The following is a 26,142-nucleotide window of genomic DNA, read 5'->3' as shown; positions in this document are numbered from 1 at the left end:
CCTTCCCCTGGCCCTATAAGTGCAGCACTGTCCTGACCCCCTAAGTTCCTTTACACAGAAACTCACAAGTACAGATTCCAATGAAGATGAGAGGGAGGGAGGGTTGTGGAATACACATCTGCATCACATCTGGAAGAACAGTTACAAGTAGGTAACGGTTTTTTCTTCTTCAAGTAGATGCTGCCGTGTATTCCATGTGGGTGACTCACAAGTACTTGCAGGAGGTGGAGTTTGCAGTCTATTTAAAGAAATATCACAGGATTGCCTTATCAAAGTTTGCATCTGATCAGGATGCAGCTGTAATGGCATAGTGATTTGCAAAAGTGTGCACAGACGAACAAGTGGCATCCCTCCAATATCCAAAGAGGCATGTCACTTAAAAATGTGGTTGATGTTGCCTGAGTTCTGAGCTCATACCCATTTAGAAGGCATAGCCTGGGCTACTTTGTATGCTGTCACGATACAGGAAATTACCTACATGGAGGCTATCTGTGAAGAGACTGCTTGACCTTTCATTTGATCCATGTATGAAACAAACAGACAAGGTGAAGAATGGAAAAGTTTAGTTCTCTCTAGACAAAAAGTTAAGCATTGCCTGACATCAAAAGTGTGACAATGCTGCTTCTCAAGGGTTGAATGCACTGTAGGGAAGAACACTGCTAGATACCTAACTGTGAAATCACTTCAGACAAACAATTAGGGTGCAGCTGCAGGGTTACTGTCTTTGGAAAACTGATGGCTTATCAAAAACATGCAACTTGCACATTCGTCTTGCAGACATTGCACACAAGGATTGCCACAAGGAAGGCAGTTTTCCACCACAGAAGGGAGAAAGTTGCCAGAGGCTTGAATGCAGGTCTGATAATAGCTGCTAATACACTATTAAAGCCCCATAAAGGAAATGGCTCTTTAACTGGTGGCTGGAGATGAGTGACTTCTTTCAAGAACCGCTCTGCCATGGAGTTTGGAAACACTAATTTCCCATGGATGGGTTGATGACATGCCAAAATCACCAGCAGATGGCATCTCAATGAACTAAGTGCAAGACCAGAAGACTGAAGATGTAACAGGTATGCCAAGATGTCCTGGTTACAAGCCAGAGTCAGTTGAACTCCCCAGGCTAATGACTGTACCGAGAACCACTTCCATTAGGGCGAATAGGCTGCCCTGGTGGAGGACTTGCTACTATTAAGCAAGACCTGCCAGACCACCTCCAAACATTGTTTCTCCTCCTCATCTAACAATACAGCACCCACACTGTGAGATGCAGGGAGCTGAGTGCAAAAACCTGGCTGACTGTGATGCTGAGTCAGGAGTTCAGGATGAAGGAAGTGATATGGGAGGCTGAACTGATAACACAAAAAGGATGGCGAACCGACATTGTCTCGGCCATGCTGCAACAATGAGGATGAAATTGGCATGGTTCAATTTCAGTTTGAGAATGACCTTCAGGATGATCAAAACTGGAGAAAAAGCATACAGGAGCACCGACTCCCATCTCAGGTGAAAAACATCAGTCAAGAAATGTGCACACTCCAATGTGTTATGTCAGGAGGTGATGAGGCTTTGGCAGTTTTTCATAAGGGAAAACATTACTCCTGTGGCTGATCACTTACCCAAGATCCAGAATCACCTGGCATATAACCTGAGCAGAAATTTCTCTGTGAATCATGAGTGGTCTCTGAAGCGTAGAGACTTGCGGTCCATTTCTGGAGTTTGGGGCATTCTGATGATCGACCTGTTCACTATGAGAGGCAATAAGAAACGCTGGTGGTTTTGCTCCTCGTGGGGTCTCAGTCTGGGCTCATTGTGTATTGGACTAACAGTGTGCATGTAGCCTTATGGCATAGCAACGTCAGGCATACTTGGACTGTGGCTGAGCATTGACTGCTGCTCCAGGGATTGGTGATGAATCATAGAGTTGGAAGGGACCTCAGGATGTCATCTAGTCCAACCCCCTGCTCAAAGCAGGACTAACCTCAGCTAAATAATCCCAACAAGGGTTTTGTCAAGACGCAGCTTAAAAACATCTAAAGCTGGAGATTCCACCACCTCCCTAGGTAACCCATTCCAGTGCTTCACCACCCTCCTAGTGAAAAACTTTTTCCTAATGTCCAACCTAGACCTCCCCCACTGCAACTTGAGACCGTTGCACCTTGTTCTGTCATCTGCCACCACTGAAAACTAGCTCCATCCTCCCTGGAACCCCCTTTCAGGTAGTTAAAGGCTGCTATCAAATCCCACCTCATTCTTCTCTTCTGCAGACTAAACAAGCCTAGTTCCCTCAGCCTCTCCTCATAAGTCTTGTGCTCCAGCCCCCTAATCATTTTTGTTGCCCTCCACTGGACTCTCTCCAACTTCTCCACATCCTTTTTGTAGTGGGGGGCCCAAAACTGGACACAATATTCTAAATGCGGCCTCACTAATGCCGAATAGAGGGGAATAATCACTTCCTGCGATCTGCTGGCAATGCTCCTACTAATGCAGCTCAATATGCCATTAGCCTTCTTGGCAACCAGGGCACACTGCTAACTCATATCCAGCTTCTTATCCACTGTTATCCCCAGGTCCTTTTCTGCAGAACTGTGGCCTAGCTCATCGGTCCCCAGTCTGTAGCTGTGCATGGGATTCTTCCATCCAAAGTGCAGGACTCTGCATTTGTCCTTGTTGAACCTAATCAGTTTTCTTTTGGCCCAATCCTCCAGTTTGTTTAGGTCCTTCTGTATCCTATCCCTACCTTCCAGGGTATCTATCACTCCCCCCAGCTTAGTGTCCTCTGCAAACTTGCTGAGGGTGCAATCTACCCCATCCTCCAGATCATTAATGAAAGATGTTGAACAAAACCGGCCCCTGGAATCACCTGGAATCGCTCAGTTGATAGAAACACTCTCAAACTCAGAGTCTACGCTGGGCCCCAATGAACTTGATTCTTTGAGTTGGAACCAAGGTTGATTTTGCACTGTTTAGGATGAGACCTAGATGATCGAATAGGCATCGTGTGATGTGATCATGAGGGAGGACTTCTTCTCTGGACTTGCCCTCCAGTAACCAATAGTCCAGATATGGTAATATAAGAATTCCCTTCTTTCTGGGGTCCCACAGAGCAGAAGCTGAGGAGAAGAAGACAGGCTGAAAGGCAATACAATATACTGGTAGTGCTGGCCAGATATGACAAATGTAAAGAAACTCCTTTGGCTCAGGAGGTTTGCTATATGCAGGTCCAGGGCAGCAAACCAGTCGTGATTCAAGGCAGAGAGGACAACTGCTAGGGTAACCATATGGAATCTCACGTATCTGATGTATTTGTTGAATTCGTGGAAGTGGAGAACAGGTCACGTAACTCGCTTGGGCTTGGGGACCAGGAAATACTGGAAGTAGAACCCTATCCCTGATGCTTCAGGGGAACCTCCTCTATGGCCCCCTGAAAGTCAGTAGACTGAACCTGATTGAGTAGCAATGTCTTGTGAAACGGGCCAGGGGGGAAGGGGGAGCAGGGAATTGATGGAGAGGAACTGTATGGCATAACCTGATCTGACAGTGCTTAAGACCCAGTGGTCTGCTATAATCGAGTCCCAAACACTGTAAAAACAGGCTAGCCAGTCCCCAAAGAGAGGAGACAGAGAAGGAGAGATCAACACTAGATCACTGTCCTGGACACATGAGTCAAAATAGGTTCTTACTGGATGCTGGGGGAGGGGGAGCCAGCTGGTTAATCCCAAACAAGAGGACCTTCTCCTCTGGGATCTGTGGATCTTTCTGGAGTAGTCACGCTGCCATGCAGGAAGGAAGGACTGTCTGAAAAAAACATTGTGAGTAGAATTGCTGCTGCTGCCCATTATAGTAGCATCCATTCACAGTCAGTGTATATACTCCCAAAGCACACAAAGTAGCTCACGTGTCTTTAAAAGAGTGCAGAGTTCTATCATTTTTTTTCTGAAAACAAAACCCCATCAAACAGTAAGTCTTCAATGGTCTGCTACATATTGGATTCAGTGCCTGAGTTCTGCAGCCATGAGGCCTTTCTCATGGTCACAGCCTATACCATAATTCTGGCCAAGGCATCCACTATGTCCAGAGCTGCCTGCAAAGAAGTCTTGGCCACACAGCCTTCTACAATGAATGCCATAAACTCTTAATTGGAGGATTCTGGCAATTTGTCTGCGAACTTAGAGCTGACTGTTCAATTGACAAAGTCATATTCAGAGAGCAAAATCTACTGGTTCATGATGTGCATTTGCATGGAAGAAGAGGTATAAATTCTTCTCCTTATCAAGTCCAGCCTCTTGGACTCTGTCGTTGGGTGTGAATTTACACCTGCCCTGCCCATCCCTGTCATTTGCTGCAGTTTCCATCAGGGCCAAGTGGGAGTCGAAACCCTCAAACCCTTGCATGGGAATGAAGTACCATTTCTTTGAACGCTTCACCATAGGGGACAATGAAGCGGTGGTGCTCCAGAAGGTCTTTCCAGGCTCCAGTGGAGGCTCATTTATCGGGACAGCTATTCTTCCTATAGTTGATGATTGGAAAATATCCAGCAGCTATGCATATTCTCTTGCAGGAATTATGCTTGCATGCCTAAGGAAGCAGCCATATGCCTCAAGAGGTCTTAATATGCCTTAAAGGGCATCAAGGGAAAAAGAGGATTCCCACACAGTAGAGTTGTCCAGAGAGTATGAGGAGGGAGCTTGTTGTGCTAACAATGGATCCTGTTCTTGCACCACAGAATCCAGTCTGAATAACCCTCAAGATCCAGAGGGAATGAGCTCAGTGGTTACTTGGAGCAGAGACAGTTTGGGAATGGGACTCACCATCAGGACTGGTGATCTTGTTCTGGAGCAGGTCAAGGACCGGGACCTCAGGGACCAAGGAGCAACCCAAGGAGGCCACTAGCATATGGATAAGGCATTGTTGGCGAAAAGATACCGGGTCAAGTGCCCTTATCCTGTCTGTGGGACAGATGCTGATTTCTGGACAGATACCAATTCGAGAGCAATCTCTACTGCCTATCTGATGAGAAAGGAGAGGATGACACTGACCTGGCTCTTCAGAAGTATTGGAGGCTCTTTGGTGACAACAGGGGAACCAGTCTAGATGGGGCAAACAACTGGTCATATTAGTTTGATGTCCAATAAGGAGGAGGCCTTGGTACCAAAAAGGAATGAGGAATCAGCACCAGCAGTACCAAATGAGACATACTTCCACCTGGTACCAGAAGAAACTTTGACATGGAGACTGTCAAAGTCAATGCCAATGCTATCAGTACCAGACTCAATGGATGTCCCATGGAGTTGATGGTACAAGCTCTCACTGGGCTCGGCGTGGTACCCAGGATTGGCTGAATGCACATGCTCAATCCCATGAGCCGGAAGGAGTACAATGCCGGTCAGCACTCCTCTTAGAAGATGAGGACGGTCATCTGTAATGGTCCTGACTCATTTTATGGGTCCTTTTCCTCACTGCACCATAGGAAGATGAACAACCCCTTCCTCTTTGGGGAAACACCAGAACTCAAGCACAAAATGGCATCACTTGCTGGATCTAAGGCAACCACTGATCAGACAAGGCCTCAGAGCCAAAGCAGGCTCAGAGCCTGCTCCAGAAGGTGCTGCTTCAACCACAAGTCTCTTGCTACCTGAGCCCTCTGTGAATGACTTGTAGATGGAGTATTGCTTTTGTCCCTCACTGAGACACAACAAGCACCTTGTGTGGGGATGCTGTTGGAAATGCCCACCTCCACACAACATATAATGCTCGTATCCGAGTGAAGGCATCACACAGGGCAGCCAACTCCTCTAACACTAAACTAAACCCTAAGGTGCTACTACCGTCACATACAGGAAAAATTATCAGAAAACTGAGACCGAAAGTGTGATGTGAAGACATCACACAGAGCTCTGACTCCAGCAATGGGTGGTGAGAAGGAACTGAGGGGGTCAGGGCCCCAGAGCATGAGTGCCACCCTTATGGGTACTGCTAAGCAAAGTCCTCTGGCTCTGGTTTTTATGATTTTTTTTTTTTAGATCATTGATTTTTATCCACCCTGGTGCACTCACATCTACATGAAATACACGGCTGCATTTATTCGAAGAATAATTGTTTCTAATGCAGGTGCTAATAAATTTTTCCTACAGGCCAAACGCTCCACTCTCTATTTTACTAGACCCTAATTTTATACTATGTCTTTCCCAAGATGTCTGGATTTTGGCTCAAAGACACAGCACAGCCTTTTTTTTTTTTTTTTACATTTTCATAAGTTTTCACACCCATATAGATCAGCTTCATGCTCCTTAGACAAATTCATGCTGGAGCTCAGAGTGTATGTGCATCCTGAGGGGGCAATAGGGTTATGTGGAAGAATATTTACTGATTGAAATGACTACTAGTCTCCACACTAGTATCTTTTTCAACAAATAGAAAGTGACAAAAACTGGAAACCCAATAAAAGTTCACAATTATACAATTAATATCAAACCTCACGTTTGTGACATGCACATTTCATATTTTAAATGCTCCTTCATTTGATGAGTTCCAGAGGGGTAGCCGTGTTAGTCTGTTTTTAGCAAAACAGCACGAGTCCTGTGGCACCTTAAAGACTAATAAATTTATTTGGGCATAAGCTTTCTTGGGCAGAAACTGAGTTCGTCGCCGACCGACAAAGTGTATTTCTACCCACGAAAACTTATACCCAAATACATTTGTTAGTCTTTAAGGTGCCACAAGACTCTCGCTGTTCTTCATTTGATGCTTTTTTGTGCCATATATCTAGCCATGCTTTTAAATAAAACTATTTTAACTGGATATTTGTAATAATCTGTTCTTAGTGATAAATATTTTATTATTTTAAAACATATGATAAACTGTGACATTTATTCTATGATTAATATACTTAAAACTATATTTGGTTCCAGTTTACAGCTCTGAATAGAGGAAGCAAAACCTATTACGAAACACTTTATACTTTTTAACAAAAGCCATACTCTTTTTTTTCCTGAGAGCCCAAAAGTAATATTTGGCAGGAGTTCTAAGGAATATTTTAGAAAATAGCTTTTTCCTAATGGTGCTGTTGTCCCTGGATACAAGACTTCTGCTGCCCTGATATATGGTAGTATCACCAAAGATATTAAAGACTTAGTACTTCACCTTTTTCTATTAAAAAAATGCACTACATTTTAATTTTAATACGACATCCTGGCAAGGCCAAATAAAAATAATGGTGAATATAATTGTACAGTATTATTTACATATGCAATAGTACATTTAAAAAAGCTAAAAGCAAGTCAAACACTCAAAAGTTAGGAACAGACAGAAAGAATTAAGATTATTGATATTACTTTTTTCACAAGACCCTTGCCTCATTCGGTACCCAGCGAATAAATGGATGGTAGAATGGACAGCAATCATCAATTAAACAGTTATTCAGCATTTATTTTTACCTCATCATTCAATGTGTGTGAAACGTAGGCATTGAGAGTTTATTGAGAGTCAACATTTGCAGAAGTGTCCACTAATTTTCTATGCCTCAGTGACGGAGCCCTCAGACTTGAGTTACTCTAGGTACCAATTGGTCTGTGCCAACCAAACCCACAAAGCTAGCAAGATGAAGATTTATTGCTGTACTTAAGCTGAACAGAATATTTTACAGTCTGAGTATGACAGTGTTTAACAAAGGTTTTCCCTCTCCATATTTGAAAGCAAGCTTACCTCTCTCAATACAGGATCAGTTATTGAACTCAGATTGACAGCTCCTTCATAGGTCAAGTAGTAGAACACATTCAGGGATCGGACAGCCTCTGGCCCTTGCTGTTTGTAGCCAAAAATTAGATCAATCCATTGGTGAAGCTGGCATGAAACAAACTCACTCTCCAAGGCCTGCAACAAAATGCAAAATATTTTATCCTGACTTCTGCTATATCAATATTTTAGAAAGTGTACAAAAATTGCTAACACAAAGCATACTAGAGTGGAAAAGACCAGCCATGTGGACCACTTGCCCCACCCCTCAAAATCCAAATGGAAGAACTGTCCCTCATCCTATCAATGAAGGGGACAAGGATAAGACAGGAACAGCCAGGAACAAGCCTCATATATTTTTTCTTCCCTCTTCAGAATTAGCCTGCCCCTCTTTCTGTGGGGTGAGGAGGGTGAATGGAGGGTATCTTAGGCCGGTTGTGATATGTTGACAGAGGGCTGAAAGATGTGAGGAGATTAAAATAACTTGGGGTGATCAGGTGAAATGCAACTAAGAAGTTCTGTATACCAAACATATTAAATATATATATAGTTTGCTATTATTTTTGTCTGTATATTTATGCTTGTTCGAGATTGTAATTTTAGGGTATGTTTATACTGCAATTAAACTCAGGACTGGCCTGTGTCAGCTGGCTTGGGCTGTAAATTGCACTCTAGACATTTGGAAGTGAGCTGGAGCCAGGCTCTGGGACCATCACTTCTTGCAGGGTCGCAGAGCTTGGAGCTCCAGCCCGAGCCCAAATGCCTACACCGCAATCTTATAGCCCTGTTGTCCAAGCCCTGAGAGCTCAAGTCAACTGACACAGGCCAGCCATGGGTATTTAATTGCAGTGTAAACATACTTGTATTTGACCAGGGACTGTCTTTTACTGCGTGTTTGTATGACACCAGGCATAACAGGTACCCAATTTTGAATGGGGCCTCTGGAACTACAGTAATACAAATAATAAACAAAGTAACAAAACATATTCTTCCATATAACCCAGATCAAATTTAATATCCTACCCTAGAACCATATGTTCAATAAAGCACCAGATACCAGCTTAATTTGGAAAAATGAAAACCAAGGGTAAAAAAGCAATCCAGAGAGCTCTAAAAAAGTAGAAATTAAAATAATGTTCAAATGAATTTCCTATCCACCTTCTCAAGTTATGACATGCAAAAGATACTTTGCCATATTATTATTGCTAAAATAGTAAGAAAAATGTTAAAAGATTAATTAAGAAATTGCATATTACATATTACTGACACAAATGAAATTAAGAAAATTGCATATTACATACTACTTACACAAATGAAATAAACTTATTGCATTGAAATGCAGCTTAAACAAACCTGCTATTGGGACAGCATCTAGGGATATTTGATTGGCTACAATTAATCTTTATGATACAGATATCAAGGTAACTGCATGTGATTGGCTTGCAGGTCCCAATTTTGAAGTAAGGGGAGGTAACTTTGCTGGTGATTTCAAAACAGCACTCACCTTGGGACATGTGCCTACAGATTTACCCATGAGTATTTTACCATGGAGAACAGGCAAGCAGCAATATCTAAGAAGCTAAGGAAGGTCCATTCACATGGTGGTGCTCACAGATCATCATCACACTCCTTTGTTTACTGAAAGAATTCTGAGACTTTCACAATTTCTTATGCTGATCAGAAGATTCATTTGTAACACACTTAACCAGTGTGTTGCATGTTTATGGCTGGGAACCTGCACTCCATGGTCTCCGTGCCTCAAGTTTATCACAACAAAGCTCCAAAAGAAGTGTGTGACCGGTTATATTAGCATCTCCTTCCCATTTTTGCCTATGGTAACCTCCACCTGTTCCCACTCAGTCTCATACCCAAAGAAATTCCTGGTGAATATATAATTATTTACCCCACCACAAGCATTTCTCAGTTAGAAATCAATTAATTTGTAAGATTTCTTCATGCACTACTCATCTTTCAAACACGAAGGCAAGCTAGACCTCATTAACATGGAGGCTTGACAAAAGTGGAAAAATGTACCGCTAATTGCAGCCAGTGTACCCACATGACTTCAAGATATTTGGTTTCTCATTCAAAGGCCAATATTACTCAAAGTGGGCCTATGAGCTGCTTTTTTTATGTGCAATCTTTGAAACTTTCAGTTCTTTCCTCATTCAAATGGGCAAAGAGATCACAACAATGCTTAGGACTTTAAATATTTTTGTTCAGGAGCTGTGAATACTCCAAATTCCACTTGCTAATTAAAAAAAAAAAAAAAATCCTACCTAGCTAACCTACTAAGGGACACAATCTGGACAGAGTGGCCAGAAAATTATGCCTCACACAGGACAAGTTTGGTAGACTTGGAGAATTGTTTTCTGGGTTACAGGCAGCCAAGACTATGACCCTGAAACAGCTCCAGGTCTATCTGGGCTTGCAAGACTTTGCCTATAGGAATGTTGCCTCAGAATGCGTCTTTTGACATGATCTTTAGTCTGTAACAGATGAGTTCTCTCAACTACACCATTATATGTCATCAATGAGATCAGGGATAGTATGACTGCATGGAAGAAGTCACTTAGGTCCCTCCAGTTCATGACACTACACAAGACTCTTTACAGTTTAGCATCCATTTCAGGACTCAGTGTTAGGGACAGGGATAGGTCATACAAATTCTCTTTCTCAGTTTCAGAGTGGTTTCAAAAGCTTGCAGCTGAGAGACAGCCAAGCTGATTCCAGAACATTCTACTGGCAATTTGGCAAGAGAGGTTTGGTAACCAAGCTGGTTCATTGCCCCAAGTATTCTGTTATATAGTATAGTTACAGGGAAAGTTTCAATAAATGTTTGCACTTCAACTAGAGAGAGAGAGAGTTTTTCCTTTGCCAGTCCCATACCACTGGTATACAATGAGCAGTTCATTTTGGCTTCTAGGTGACAAAATTTGTTCACTGAATCTCAGACTTTCAATTAACAGACATATAATTCTGTGGCCAAAGGACTCCAACATGCAGACCATCAGATGGTTATCTGGCGCACCCCACACAGAAGCCCTAAATATGGTCAAAATAGAGCAAGTTGCTTGATCATCACTATAACATCATGTGTATACACATGGATATGGAGTGGATTCTCAACCTCACACCAATTGGGATATAGGCAGATAGGTCTGTGTCTCTTGCAGAGACAAACTTTCTCTTGATAGATGGCAACTAGCTTATTAGGGTTGGGTGCTTGCATTTCTCTAAGGGAGTTCAGATATGGTACACCAGTAGCAAGCACCAGCTGGATAGCTGATGTTTCTGCTCTAGGATCATTAAAGATTATAAACTGGGTGGGTCTCCCTGCATGGTTCATCAGTACTTGATTTGGTTATAGGAAAACTCTGAACCCCACTCTCCACCACCTCTTCACAACTGCCAGGACTTCTAGGTTCTAATTCAGTTACGTTTAGTAGTACTATAGTTCAATACTTAAAAATAATGAAATGTTTTGGTTTCTATAAAAATACAGTGTGCCATTACATTCTTGACATGTACTGCTCATGGTAGTTAAGTTTATCATCATATTCCCTATTCTAAATATAGGGAATATTGAAATATTACGATACAGGAAAATATTGAGGTGCAGCAAACATCAAGATTTTCACATTGCCCTCTGAACACATTCACTTCCCCGTACACTTTACCAGGGTCCAGAGGCCCTGGGGGGTCCCAGCCGAGGCTGCAACCCCAATTACCATAAAGAAAAAATGTTTAATGGCTCATGAGATTGTATGTATGGGATGACAGATTGTGCTATGTACGTGGGATGGGGCCCGTGTCACAAGTTTGTACTGGGTCCGAAAAAATTATGCTTGGGCCCTGCATACAGACCATTTCTGCAGTATGCTGGAAGATTAAAACATTGTTCTGAAAATACCTGGCTAATTCACAATCCAATACACAAGACAGAAGGCACACAATTAAATTAACAAAAATGAATCCCTGATCAAGTGATTTGGGTTCAATACATGTTTAAAAGTATTATCTAGAATGAATCTACTATATTCTAAATATTTAATACAACTAGCTTAAATTACTGGCAGGATTTGCTTTATCTTTCTTGTGTAGAATTCAATATAGTTCTATTTTTAATAAGTACAGATGAAACAATATAGAGAAGTCTAATATTCTATTTGACCTACAGAAAGAGCATTTCTCTTTTAAAGGAAATTTCTAATTTTGAACAGAGGAAGTTAAAATTAATCTGAAAACCTAAGAAACTGCTCTGGCATTTGCACATAAAAAGATGGGTTTGTTTCATTAACCGATGTCTGAAAACAACATTTAAATTGACACATAAAAACAGCAATTGTCTTAATTTGTGTGGTGTACTCCCCACAAAAGCCCTAAATATGTTCAAATTAGAGCAAGCTGTTTGATTGTCACTGCAGTCTCATGTCACATTAATGCATGACAAACATTAAACCATACACTTAAATGGCAATTTATATCATTTAAATGTTTACTGCCAGACCAGCTCATCGCTCATTTAAATGTGACTTTCTGACAGCTAATTTCAGTTAATTTTCCTCGATTCACTTAATTAGAACTTTCAATCAAGAAAAGACCTGTACATATCTTCCAGTTCATCTTTTTTTTTTAATTTGAATGCTCAGCTATTGAAATGATGAAAATATCCTCTAAAACAGATTACCAGATAGTATGTCATGTCCTACCAAAACAAAAATGACTACATGGAAAAATCTTACAGTATAAATGCTTAGATGAGACTTATTTATGTAAAAGTACTCAAGTTCACACACACACACACACACACACACCCTTCATAATTAAATCTATAAAAAAGAGCAACCAGCCAAATTAAAAATTAATGACTTTAAAATTGTTTAATAAGATAAAAACAGTCAGGAGTCTCATGAGTGTCCATAGAGCTACAATGTGAGGCTATAAAATTCTACAAGGCTCAGCAAATCACAATGATGTAAATTAATTTTCTTGCTATCTTGCCAAAACCTTTTAACATTAGAACAAATTTAGTTTCTGTTTTATCTATTTCATCTTATACAATTTTTATTTTAAGGGCATATGATTTTATATGTTCACTATGCAAACAGAGGTCAACTGTGTTTTATTGTTTTTCATGAGCAAAAATTCCTAACGGAAATGCAAAGTGAAACATATTACAGTGGTCATATTACACCCATAAAACGCATGGGCATAGATAACTACTATAATATTGTTCTGCAATCTCTTCAGGTTACCAAACATATAAATCTAATAACTGATTAAAAATTACAGTCTCGCCACTTATTCATGGAGCTACTGGTGGACGTCCTGAATTCGCTTCGATTTTGCAAGGTTAAGACAAAAACGTTCTTAAGTTACATAGATTTAAAATTATAAGAACAGGAAATAGACAATGGAAAGACCATGGAGATTATTTGTTGTTTCCTTTACACTACATAAGGGCATTTTTAAGCATTTTTCTCCACTTGTCAGCACAACAAATCTGAGGGCTAAAAGAAAAGTGATTAAGATGAACATCAGTACTCAGGATACTTCAGTAAAGGCCAAATATAACACACACAATTTCAAAAAGATAAATAAGGTTTTCTGTTATTCTATGTGAACAGTTATGGTCTTTGGGTGGCTATGAAATAGACTTAAACAATTGGAATATGATCATATCTATGTAGGCACAAACTAAATTTTCAAGGAAGACAACACAGTATAATACAAAAAAACAAATTTGACTACAACTAAAATCAAAACCACTTTAAAAAAATTGAAAAATGGAAAGTACAACATTCATAATTCTAAGATAAAACTACTATATTCTTAGCAAATTCTCTCCTTTTAAAACAGAAGATTTTTTATTTAAAAAAAATTATTCTCTCAATATTTACCCATTCAAAAAATAAAACTGAGGCCATGGAATGCTAAACACTTAGGATTACTCAAACCTCTAGGACAGACAGTCCTCATTAAGGCCAGTGTTAAATACGGTGTGCTGCTATGGGATACTAACATTCTTCTCATGCTGCTCTTAAAACTAGCCAATCAATTGTTAGTACTCCCATAGCAGTATGGATACATCCTTTACACCCAATGTATCCTCTGATTAAAATTTGTGAATAAAGAAAATCTGCTACAATGTCCAACACAATATAGTAATATTCAACTCTATTGAGTTATTATAAAATAAATCAGTGATTAATGTCCCATTGTTAAGGATCAAATAAGACCATGAAAAGACTGTCATGTGAAGCTACACACAAATTGTCAGTTCAGTCCAGTGGGACTCATATTAGCTTTGACAAACTGTCTTGGGGCTGATAGCTGTTTTTTTAATGAGATCTATTAGGCAGAGACTAAAACACTTGAGATATGCTAAAAAGTACAGTATACAGATGTCAAACACAAACACCTATTAGTAACTTTCATTTGTCCATTCCCAAGGCAGAAATGCTTCAGAAACATTAACCAACTGAAGCTTTGATATTACAAGGGAAATTCCAAATTATTCCAAAAAATATATTTCAAATGCAAAATGCAATGTTATTAAATACAATGCAATTAAAACTCTCTCTTCAAATATAATTATGAAATTTGTGATATTTTATTGCCTATTTTCTAAAAGGAATGAAAAGAAAACAATATTGTGTTAACAACTGAGGACTATATTTCTTATATTTTAAAAGGTACTATATAAAAATTATTAGGAAAAATGTGGTCAAAACAGAAACAAAAGTGTTGAATTAACTGGGTTATAAACTATATTCTTTTTCCGCAGTTAAGTTGCTCGCTATACCACATTTCCCATATACCATTTTATTTTTAGAATTAAAACTCTGACTAATCTAGGCATACACTTTAAAAGCAAGCACCTCTAGGTTTTTTTCCCTATAAAATATATATTTTTTCTATTTTAGACTAGGTAACAGTTCACAGCGTGTGAAATAGTATATATTTTAAAAACAAATATTGGCTATTAGGATTATTCTGATTTGTCATTTAGACAAATATATTAAGTATAGGTCATTTTACCAGTATATGTGCTCTTTAGACAAACTTATTTACAGTGAAACTATTCAGAAATACAAGGTCACAGTCCTGCTTGCCTTACTCTCCTACTGAGTATTAAATAGCTTTTAATATAGTCAAAATAAAAGAAGGCATCTGCTGAACAGTAAAACTATTTCTGAACATGTAGTAGAACTTGGGTGTATACTATTTTATTTCTATAAATTTTTGTAGGAATACATTAATTTGACCTGTAAAAAATATTAAATCATTTCAAATCTCTTAGAACACTAGTGTTTGCCAGATGTACAAATACAAATAAATGTCCATTGTCTGCAAAGGGTTAAAGTATTTGATACCACAAACAAGGAATACCTTTACAATGAGTCAAAATAAAACTAAGTCTTTATGAAATGTATTATAAATCTCTAACTCCCAATCAAAGAAAAAGTTTACATATAACAGGAATGCTCTAATTAGGTGTTCCAGACACTGTAAACACAAATAACAGATATTTTGATTTATAAAAACATACTCATATAGAGCATTGCTAAGGTAACAGCCACACAACTCAAGTGCCAGACAACTAATTTAAATATGGTAAGAAAGATATTTTAAGTTACACATAAAAAAATCAAAAACCAACTGGTCTGTTATGTTTGCATGTGCTGGATTTCAAACACTAGTGGTAATGTTTCCTTAACGTTGATATATGACCTTTGTAATTTACAATGAAGAAGGCTGGTTTTTTCAGCCTAATTAGAACTGTTTCAAATTTTCCTGCTAAATATATGATAGAAAGTCCTTTCAACTTTTTTTTTTTTTATTATTCTAGAGTTTCTTTCCTTGTCAACTTTGTTCCAATCAAAATATGCTTTGAATTAAATGATTTTGATTGAATATGTGGATCACATTTCACTTTTAAGATTTAAAGTCCAAAAAGGAAAAGTTTAGCCTGTTCAAACAAAGTGAGAGGAGCCACTTTGCGGAAAGCTACTCACATTTACGAAGACTGACAAATTGTTTGTGTGCACCATTAGGTCTAGTTTTTGCAATAGTTGCCAGATTTCCTGTCCTCCTAATAAGATATTAACTGTTTAAATGCTGACCTGTAAGTAACCAACTGTATTTCAATTTTAAATGCAACTTTTCCCATATATACTCTTCTGAGCACAAGAGGAAGTAGAAATCTAAAAAAATCTAATCTGTTATTGGGCATGTATCAAACTAAAGCTTGCCCAGGAGGCATTTCAGGAAGGAGGAAGACAGCAGACCAACTACTACTGACAAAACTCAATGTTCTGTATGGAGTGATGCAAATTTCACAAAGTATAAAACTGACATTATCATTTTGCATACAATTGGTGGTTTCTCACTTGCTCTTAAGTAATTTAATTTCCATATCAGCAGAACCTGTAAATGCATGGACTTTTATTTATTTATTATACTTTGTAATTTATGACGTTTATGGCAGACAGTGAGTAGCTATTGTACTTCTCAGACTACACAGACTAGATCACTCGGTTTTCATTTTCATTTTTTACAATCATACTTAGAAATGCATTGCCAACTTATTCATATTTCTGTCTATCTAGCTAAAGTTTGTATTTTACTTCACTTCTCTAAACCACTACCACCTCTACTACTTTGCCTCTCTGTGCCTCATTTTCCCCATGTGCGAAAGAGATAAAGATACTGACCTCTTTCATACAGCACGTGGAGCTCTATTCATGAAAAGCACTGTAAAAGATCTAGATATTACCAAAAGACTAGGACGCAAGACAGAATAATATAAGATATGGGCAGTTGAGGGAATACAGTGCAGTGTACTGTATATGTGTGGCTTTCTAAAAAAAGTGCAAGTCAGCTCGGGAGATAAATAGAAAGATAGCTTTTCTAGAAAGAATAATATAATACTGCGGATTGCAGAAAATAATCACACCTAAAAGATCTTTAGAACAGATTTTTTTTTTAATCACCAAAGAAGTATTAAGCTATGTTCACAAGAGTTGTTTAAAATAGCATAACATAATGAAATGTGATTTCATGGCAAAGAGAGTTTGGTGTAAGCAGCACTGCCTTGAAAAGGTATTTTGGAATTTAGTCCCTCACAGATCCTTTCTAAATTTATATAATCTATTACCCAAATGTAAATTAGTACCATGTTTTGATAAAAATCTCAAGCATTTGTGCATCTTCTGGCAAGACAAGCTTTCTGTCTGCAATTGTTATTTTGTAGTTATACATAGACTAGTAAACCAGCTGTTACATATTTTATACGCTGAAGGTTGCATTTCCTTTGAAATTCATAATTTTAATCTTAACTGAAGCTTGTATCATTACATACCAAGATCAAAAGAATTAAGCAAACTTGCAAAACTGTCTTCAGTCTGTACGCACAGCAACTGCTCTATTAGGTATAGTAGTCACCTTCAAAAAAGTGCTAATTGTCTTATTTAATTATTTCCTAGGATACTAGGTTCTATTTAGGCAGTACACTGTAATAACCATAGAGAGGAGCAGGTAATCCTGACAATATTGAAGTAATTTTCTAAGGCATAAGTGGTATGCTTTTAAGCATGACCACTATACACAATCATATATGTAGCCATGTGTTACAATTTTACATTTTTAACATGGAAAATTTCAACAATTAACTAACAACGCTTCACCTAAGGACATAAAGCCACAAGTCTATAATGTTCAAACGTACATATTGATCCTGCAAACATTTAAATAGATACTTACTTTACTCATGTGGGCAGTTTCATTGGCTTCAAATGAGACTACTCACACAAGTGAAGTAAAATATCTGTATGTTTCCAGGGCCATGCATTTAAGTTAGCTGCTGTAAAAAAAACGTACAGCATATGGATTTCTTTTGGTTGAGGGGGGAGACAGGTAGCTTGAATCATGGGTTATGTCTACACTGCAATAAAAGACCTACAGCAACAAGTCTCAGTCCAGGTCAACTGATTTGGGCTTGCGGGGGCTAAAAATAAAGGTTTGGATGCTTGGGCTGGAGCTGGGGCTCTGAGATTCTCCCCCCATGCAGGGTTTCAGAGCCCAGGCTCCAGCCCAAGCCCAAACAGCTACACTACCATTTTTAGCCCATGAGCCCAAGTCAGTTGACCCAGACTCTGAGACTTGATGCCACACATTTTTCTTTGCAGTGTAGACGTACCCATACAAACACAAAGTACCAAAGGCCCCAGTCTAAAATCCAAGTATCTGGATAACTTTCCTTTGTCTGAGAGAAGAGCCTTTCACTCCATATAGCTAATAAAACACCTAAATCAGACCAGAGTGAAGAACATATCTGATGAGTTTGTGGAACATCAATTTTCTCTCTTTTGCTAGTTTTTCAAAATTATTAAAATTTTTTCATGATTTTGTTTTTAGTTAGCCAATTCAAAATCCTGAATTTGAGCAGTGCTTATCTGTGATTTGACACATCACATGGTATTGTTTTTTGTTCCTTGATTGGATGAAGGAAATTCAGTCAGAATTCTGGTGCAAATATTTCCAGAAAGCACTTTTTAAATTTGCTACCTACAAGTATTCAAAGTGTTGACCGTATAATTCTTTCTGTGAATATTCATGCAAATAAACCTTAAATGCATGAATGTCTGTTGTAAAAGAACACATCGGGAGTGTACTAGAAGGTCACACACCTCGCTACTCATGTAGGTGGAGTGCTGTGTGTTATCCAACTTTTTCAGTGCAAATGGCTTTGCAGGTTTAAGGGCCCTCTGAGAAGGTAACCAAGAGGAAGAATCTTAACTTGACTGCCCCATGAAACTGAGAATGTAGCTATAGAAACTGAAGCTGGAAGAGTTGTGACAATAATTAATTCTTCCCTGGAACAGAATAGGTGGAGTCTGTCCTAGGAAACAGCTTTCACAGAAACAACAGACAACCCTCAGGAGCCAAATGAAAGTAACTCCACCAATTGGCTCAACAGAAATTGGGTAGAGAGAGGAAAACTCCAAGAATATTTAAGTGTAGGGTGACTAAATAGCGAGTGTGAAAAATCAGAACGGACAGGAGATAGGGGGTAATTGGCATTTGTATATCACAAAGCACCGAATATTGGGACCGTCCCTATAAAATCAGGACATCTGGTCACCCTATTAAGCAGGAGTAAAATTGATTGGGATGAGTTTGTGAAAATGTTCTGACAGAAAAAATCACTATGTGAATAATTAAACTTGTTATTCTGTAAGGTGTTATTGGCTGCCATCAGACACAGATCTGGTTGAAGCTAATGGGTGGCCCTCCATTTTCCTCTTCCCACAAACATCCAGGGTACGTGTCTATACTGTAGCTGGCAGTGTGCCTCTCAGCCCAGGCAGACAGACACACGCTGGCTCTATAGAAGTCCTCTGAGAGCAAAATAGAAACTGTTTTAAATTACAAATGGCCAAATATTGTACAGAAACCTTTCGGATTTTTTGTTCCAATTTTTAATCTAGTTAGTTTTGGTCTGCCAGGCGAGGCCCTACACTCGAAGGCATTTCTTTGTGGATGTGCCTACACTGCAGCTGACAGCATGCCTCCCAGCCCAAGCAGACATACGTGCTACATCTGCTTGAGCTAATGTACTAAAAATAGCAGTGTGGGCGTCACAGCTTGGATGACAGTATGAGCTAGCCTCTCGAATATGGCCCCCATGGTTCAGGCAGGCTTGTATTCAGGCAGCTAGCCAGTGCCATCACCTGTGCTGCCACATCCACACTGCTATTTTTAGTACATTAGCTCGAGCAGAGCTAGCACATGTCTATCTAGCTGGGAAGGGAGGCATGCTGCCAGCTGCAATGTAGACACACCCACAAAGAAATGCCATCAAGCACAGGGACTCGCTTGGCTTGACCAAAACTAACTAGTTCAAAAATTGGAACAAAAAACTGAAGGGTTTCTTTGCAATATTTGGCCATCTCTAATTTAAAACAGTTCCCATTTTGTTGTCAGATAACTTCTGTTCTGACTCTAAGAGGAGATGACTACATGCCACCCAAGGCTAACGAAGGCTGGATAGAAATCCCTTTAGGCATATTATTTGCTACTTTTATCTCTGCTATATGAAATATTGAAGAGAGGGGCAAGGAGTTCCCTTCCCTCTGAAATTCAGCAAACTGCTTCTCAGTGCACCTAATGCTTGCTTGAAGAGCGACAGACTGAGAGCATATCTACACTTAAACTGCTACAGCAGCACAGCTACAGTGCTGCAGCTGCGCCACTGTAGTGTTTCAGTGTAGACACTATGGGAGAGGTTCTGCTGTCAGCGTAGGTAAACCATCTTCCCAAGAGATGGTAGCTAGGTCAACGAAAGAATTCTTCCGTTGATCTCGCACTGCCTATGCTGTGGGTTACATCGGCAAAGCTACGCCTCTCAGGGGTGTGGATTTTTCACACTCCTGAGAGACGTAGCTATACTGATATAAGCTCCCAGCCTGGGAATATTACAGAGGGACGCACAGAATGTTAACAACAGGGCAAACAGTTGGCCTTAATCAAGTTCATTTAAATGACCTTTAAAAACAAGATACAGCAGGGCTGATCATTTGAATGTCAAGTTCTGGCCCAAAGCAAATAAAAAAGTCAAACATTCTACACCCTTCAGAAAGGGAGACTGTCTCGGTAAACAGTGACTTGACTATAACAAGAAAGGACTTGTACCACTGAGTAGAGATGCGTAAAACACGTTACAAAACCTGAAACCATGTGAAATTTGCCTGTCCTTGAGATTTTACCTTGATCAGATCTACAATTTTGTGCTGAAAGTAGAAAATGGGCCTAAGCCATTATCATTTGGATACAGTCACAATCCCCCAAAAACTTCAGGGCTGTTGGATTCAGTGTATTGGTTCAAGCCTAATTCTCGTTAAAACCATACAATGCAAAACATGGTTTTAATGCAAAACATGGTGCAGTTTAACAGCTTTGCCTGAGAATCACTGAGTTTTTTAAATTAAAGGGAAAATTTGCAGGACCCATGTGAATCAAATGCGCAAAAGGTTTACATGAACATGTGACACAAAGCTCCCATATTTAGTACAGGTTTACTGTTGAGTATTAGGATGACAGTACAAGTCAAGCCACTGTTTAAACCTCATACTGAAATTAAGACATACACATCACATTTGAGGAATGCAAGCAGAATATTATGTATGTTGTGGGAACTTTGTGATTTAAAACTTTGTGATTTGTGCGCACACGTGCTTTCACAGTAGTCTCCTTCAAGGTCTCATCATACTGGTGTAGTTAGTGACCCACTGAAATCAACCAGTGCTTTATTTTTGCACTTGTTCCAGCAGGTTCCAGCACGTATGTGCCTTTATGTTTCAGTTTATAAATAAAGTTTGGGGTTCAACACATTTTACTGTGCGTGTAAACATAGCTAGAAATGACTGCACATACACAAATTCATAGTTCATTGCAAAGAGAACGAGCAAAGGTTCTAGAGGAGAGCACAGATTGCGCTAATTTGTATTAGAAAGCAGTACTGGGAAATGTTTAAAAGAAATCAGACCAAAATCAAGGAAATTATATTTTAAAATATAGGTTAAATGCAAGCCAGGCAGAAAAGTCATTTCAAACTTGTGATTTTACTTGTCTGCTAATTCCTAAAATAAACAAATTTCAAGTACATCTTGGGTCAGAGAAAAGGAGACTTACAATATCTGCTAGAGCACCACATTTGAATAAAGCAAATAATTACAACAATAGGAAAAGGCACTCTGTCATCAAATAGCACAAATATGTAACATTCATGGTTAAAATACATAGATAGAAGAGGGGTTTGTTTTCTTGCAATGATTATGAATAGTCATGTCCTGATCTTTAATAAAGACATTTTTGTGGCAGCCTAGAGTGACAGTAAAGGAAAGTATATATTTGGCAAGGACAGCACCCTACTCAAAGTTGGCATTTAACTTGAGTAACACAGATAGCACGAGAGAGTGGAGACAATATCAGTAAGAGACTGCACAACCATCAAAGCTTCACTGTCTGTTTTTATAGAACAGTGTATTGTTCAGCAAAAAGGATTTTTAGGGGTACAGGCGCCTTGCAGCACCCGCCAATGACTCAGAGTGACTTCTATCGTTTGGCACTCACAATGTTTAATCATGACAAACAACATTTTTTCTGGATTTTATTCCCTTCTTCATCTTTGCTGTTTGGAACTTTTACATTTTTCACCATAAAGGTACTATACATAGAATGTTTTCAAGTGATGTATTGAGCATGCTTAGGAAATCAAGGTGTGGGCATGCTGTGTAACTAATTGAGAGTAATATTACTTTGCCATGCAGGGATTTACTATGGAAAAAAGATCTCTAAATCGTCAAAAAATAAACGTAGGTGTAGGCTATGGTGCAAACTACTAGGTAAAAATATTTTTTGAAATAAATGTGGTATAAATGTATCTGTGAGAACAAAAACAACCCCAATCAAACCAAAAAAAAACAAAACCCCAAAGGTTAAATAGAACAGTCTAGAGTTGCTTTCACTAACACTGAGTCTGTTATAAATCTTCTGTCCACAACAGAACAGATTCCAAAAATCCAGTATTTTAAAAATCAGCATCCTTAAATCTACCAGTTACTTCAGAGACAGTATCCAATGAAAAACTCAAATCTTTATCATGCAAATAACCAGCCATCTGATCCAAGTCATCAAAAAGAAAAATTTTAAGCCTTCCTCATGCCATTTTTAATTGACAGCAGCAGAATTACAAGATATTAATCTCACTCTCTATCTGACTCTGGAATAAAAGCTAAACAACGACTGCCATGATTGATGGTAACTCAACTAACATCAGGGAATACCAATAGCCTAAATCCTTGAAATAAAATGTCACACCTTTGGCATATGAGTTTTGACATCCAAACGGAGGAGGTAAACATGAGGATAATACGAATTCCCTATATGAAGTTCAGTATTATTAAGAACTGAAACTGAGATATTTGACTCTGAAAGGCTGGAGGTCCCCTCCATTGTAACCAACAATAATGAACAAGAAATAAAAAGGTTAATATGTTACTGATTCCTAGTCAATTTCTAAAATCTCCTATAAGTAAATCTTAAGAAAGTTCAAATGTAATTATTTAACTAGAATCCTCAAATGAAACAGTGGGGAATATTAACCCCATTTTTTTAAAGAATGAAAAATTACTTATTCCAACCTGGTATAAATGGATACATTAATATGGTTAGCTACACTTCATTTTGGAGTGGGACTGCAATGTTAAACCAGGTTTAAGCTAAATTAAATCTTTTTGTCTCTTTGAATAAAAGAGCCTCTTCAAATATGGAGAGCAAATGAGTGTGTGCATATGTACATGTATACAAATATTATATTGACCTGTAGATTCAGAATTTAAAGCTATGCAGGTTTAAATAAAGGCAGGCGCCAGCCCCAGGAGACTAAATTTCAACTCCCTTGTCAAGTTTCGGAGGAATAGTCTGACTTGGTGCTGAGGCCTAGCCATGTATGCTTCTCTGTAGCTTCGCTAAGTAGTTCTCAACTCCCCTGGGAATGTGCAGAGGTCTTCCTCATCAACTCATTTTGATGTTTGCCTAGTTTTACAACAGATTACATAAAAAGCACTAACAAAGACAGTACAAACTAAAATTTCATAAACAATAACTGTGCTATATACTATATACTTACACTGCTCTATATACTATACACTGAAATGTAAGTACAATATTTCTATTCCAATTGATTTATTTTATAATTATATGGTAAAAGTGAGAAAGTAAGCAATTTTTCAGTAATAGTGTGCTGTGACACTTTTGTATTTGTATGTCTGATTTTGTAAGCAAGTAGTTTTAAAGTTAGGTGAAATTTGGGGGTATGCAAGACAAATCAGACTCCTGAAAGGGGTACAGTAGTATGAAAAAGGCAGACAGCTACTAGCTCAGCTGAACAAGGAAACTGTTACACTACCCACAACAGGCTGATATTATGCAAAGGACTGCAGACAATTTCTGCTCTAGTCCCTGTCTTTCTCCTGTGCAGACTATAATATTAACTTTTCACAGGTAGGAACCAGTTTGTAAAACATAAAAACAACTGAATTTAGATAACTGGCACAAATACAAGGTTAGCATCTCTTTCTAAATAAAAGTGGACTGCTAAAGGCATATCTCAATGCCTCTCTATTCCTATGTGAGTAAAAGGAAAGCAGGGCAGCAAGGCAAGAGTTAATTGAAACTAAAGTGGTGTGTGGGGGAAGGGGGGAGAACGGAGAGTTAATCAGGGACCATATCCAGAGCCAGGCATGGATAGGCCTCACTAATGAGCCTGGAGTACCCTGCAGTGGCTTTCAAACCTAACTGGCTTCAAACGATGCCACCCCATGACAGAATGCGGCTAGCCATAAGAGGAAGGTGATTAGAATAAATGACTGGAGTAATTAACTCTGATTTGAAACCACCTGACTGGAAAGAGAAGCTAGGAGCTGTTTAGCTGACTGTCTTCTGATGGAAAAAGGAAGCTTTCCTTTGCTCTTGTGTTTGTGTGTGTGTGTTAGAAGAGCTCTTCCTTTCAAATAGGTATTTAGTGGCACTAATGAAAAGCAGCTTTCATTCAAGGGCCTCCCCATTCATTTCGAAAGGAGGAGAAAATAAAAGCTTCAAAGTAGAACTAATTTACTTCACCCTAAAACCCCTTTGGTGAGTTTGCACTTCATATTATCAACACCAGAAAAAACTCTCTAACATATGCTTTAAAATATAATATTATTCTCTGTTAACAAAACAGCTAATTCCAATATCTATCATTCTCATTACACAAAAAATATTAAGGCTTTAAAGAAATTCAGACCTCTTATTTTCTTGGACTATTTTTCAGGTCAGTCCTGCCAACATTCCTCCTGTCCACTCCCCCACCCCCCAAAATGTGAATGAGGTTTATTCCCTCTAGTGGTAGGAACCTTTTTTTTTTTTTGCACTGTGGAAAAAAGTAAAAATTCGACATATTTCTGAAATGGAATAAGCAATCTTCAACAGCTCTTTGGCTGCATACACAGTCACTTAATCCACCACAGTATCGTGCCACTTTATTTTACAAAGAGGAATTACAAAGAGTGGGGGCATTACTACCTGCTGTTTTACAAGCAACCAGCAATTCAATGTACCAGTGTTGTCCTGTACCTGCTGAGTAAATGCTTTAAAAAGTTTCACTAACTGCCCAGTAACAACTACAGTATGGTAGCAAAAGCAATTCACCAAATTGTTTATGCTGAAATTCTGATTTATTTGACAGCTTTACACCTTCAAATCATGATATAATTAAATATTTTGACAACTAAACAAAAATTATATAAACTTGAAAGCTGTTAAAAAGCTACATTATCAAAAACGAAAATGGAATAAAAGGTCTAAACCACTTTTTTTTTAAATGCTCCTATAAAATGGATAAAAAATTGGATGCAATTATTACACCATAAATATCTCACATTTTGTAGTACCGTATTTAAAACATTCCATATAAATGATTGTCTTTTAATCATGGTATAAACCTTCAAAGCTAATTTTAAATTAAATAACATTACAGCAAAAGTAATCAGAACACTCCTATTACTTAAATAAAAATGAAACAGGCAAAATAGCAATAGAACATTTTCAAAGTAAAAAACAAACAGTGCTAAGTAATACATTGTTTTATTAGGTAATTTTTGATATTTCAATTGCTTAAAAATACAGATCTACATCTGTCATGATGGCTTAGTGGACCAATAATGCACTATGATGTTAATCCTGTTTCTCCAAAGGACCCTGGTTCAAGTCTCAAACAGGCCTTTGTGCTGAGGTAGACCAGTGAGATTCAAACGGGCATTTCTTATGGATGAGAAGGGGGCATACAATGCACAAAGAATGTTGAAGACTGAGTTTAGAATCAGAAAAACTTGCAGTTGATCATCTATATCCTCACAGATCATCTAAAGCCAAAAGTGGGAATCAATCTGCCTAATTTAAAATGAAAACGAGAATGGTTCATATACAGAAAAATAAAAACAAATGGTCCTTAAACTATGATTTTTCACAGAGGTCAGTTTATATCTTTTAAATGCAGTTTCGTTATCATTTTGGGTAGTATGTGTATAACATGTGGACTTATTGCTGAACTTAAAAGCTAATTGTTTAAACAACATATAATTATATAACCATTATTTAAACATTAAAGCCTTTAAGCAAATATGTTAAAACATTTAGAATCAACTTTGTAAAGCAGCTGAAGAGCTCTGTTGCTCTGAAGGAAACTGTAATCCAGCTAAAGGTAACAATGACCAGTTGTTTATAAAACTACTGAAATGTTTGGGAACCAGTTCACATTCTCATGCTATGTTTATGTTTCCATTTATCATCCTCCTCCTTGAG

At 38.5% G+C, this 26,142-nt stretch overlaps 1 protein-coding gene across 8 annotated transcripts in view; it reads right to left on the bottom strand.

Moving 5' to 3' along the window:
* Nucleotides 1-26,142, bottom strand: part of LRBA (LPS responsive beige-like anchor protein) — a 576,880-nt gene that overhangs the window by 69,429 nt on the left and 481,309 nt on the right. For all 8 annotated transcript variants that reach the window (XM_067551903.1, XM_067551904.1, XM_067551906.1 and 5 more), the window contains one exon: nt 7,702-7,869. In XM_067551903.1, the coding sequence (XP_067408004.1) occupies nt 7,702-7,869 (168 nt within the window). The remainder of the gene's footprint in view (nt 1-7,701; nt 7,870-26,142) is intronic.

This window comes from Emydura macquarii, unplaced genomic scaffold (genome assembly GCF_026122565.2).
Source record: "Emydura macquarii macquarii isolate MOO-44397 ecotype Brisbane River unplaced genomic scaffold, CSIRO-AGI_Emac_v2 contig_1363, whole genome shotgun sequence".
Classification (NCBI taxonomy): Eukaryota; Metazoa; Chordata; order Testudines; family Chelidae; genus Emydura; species Emydura macquarii.
Note: the sequence above shows the minus strand (reverse complement) of the source record. Positions and strands in the feature narration are given on the sequence as shown.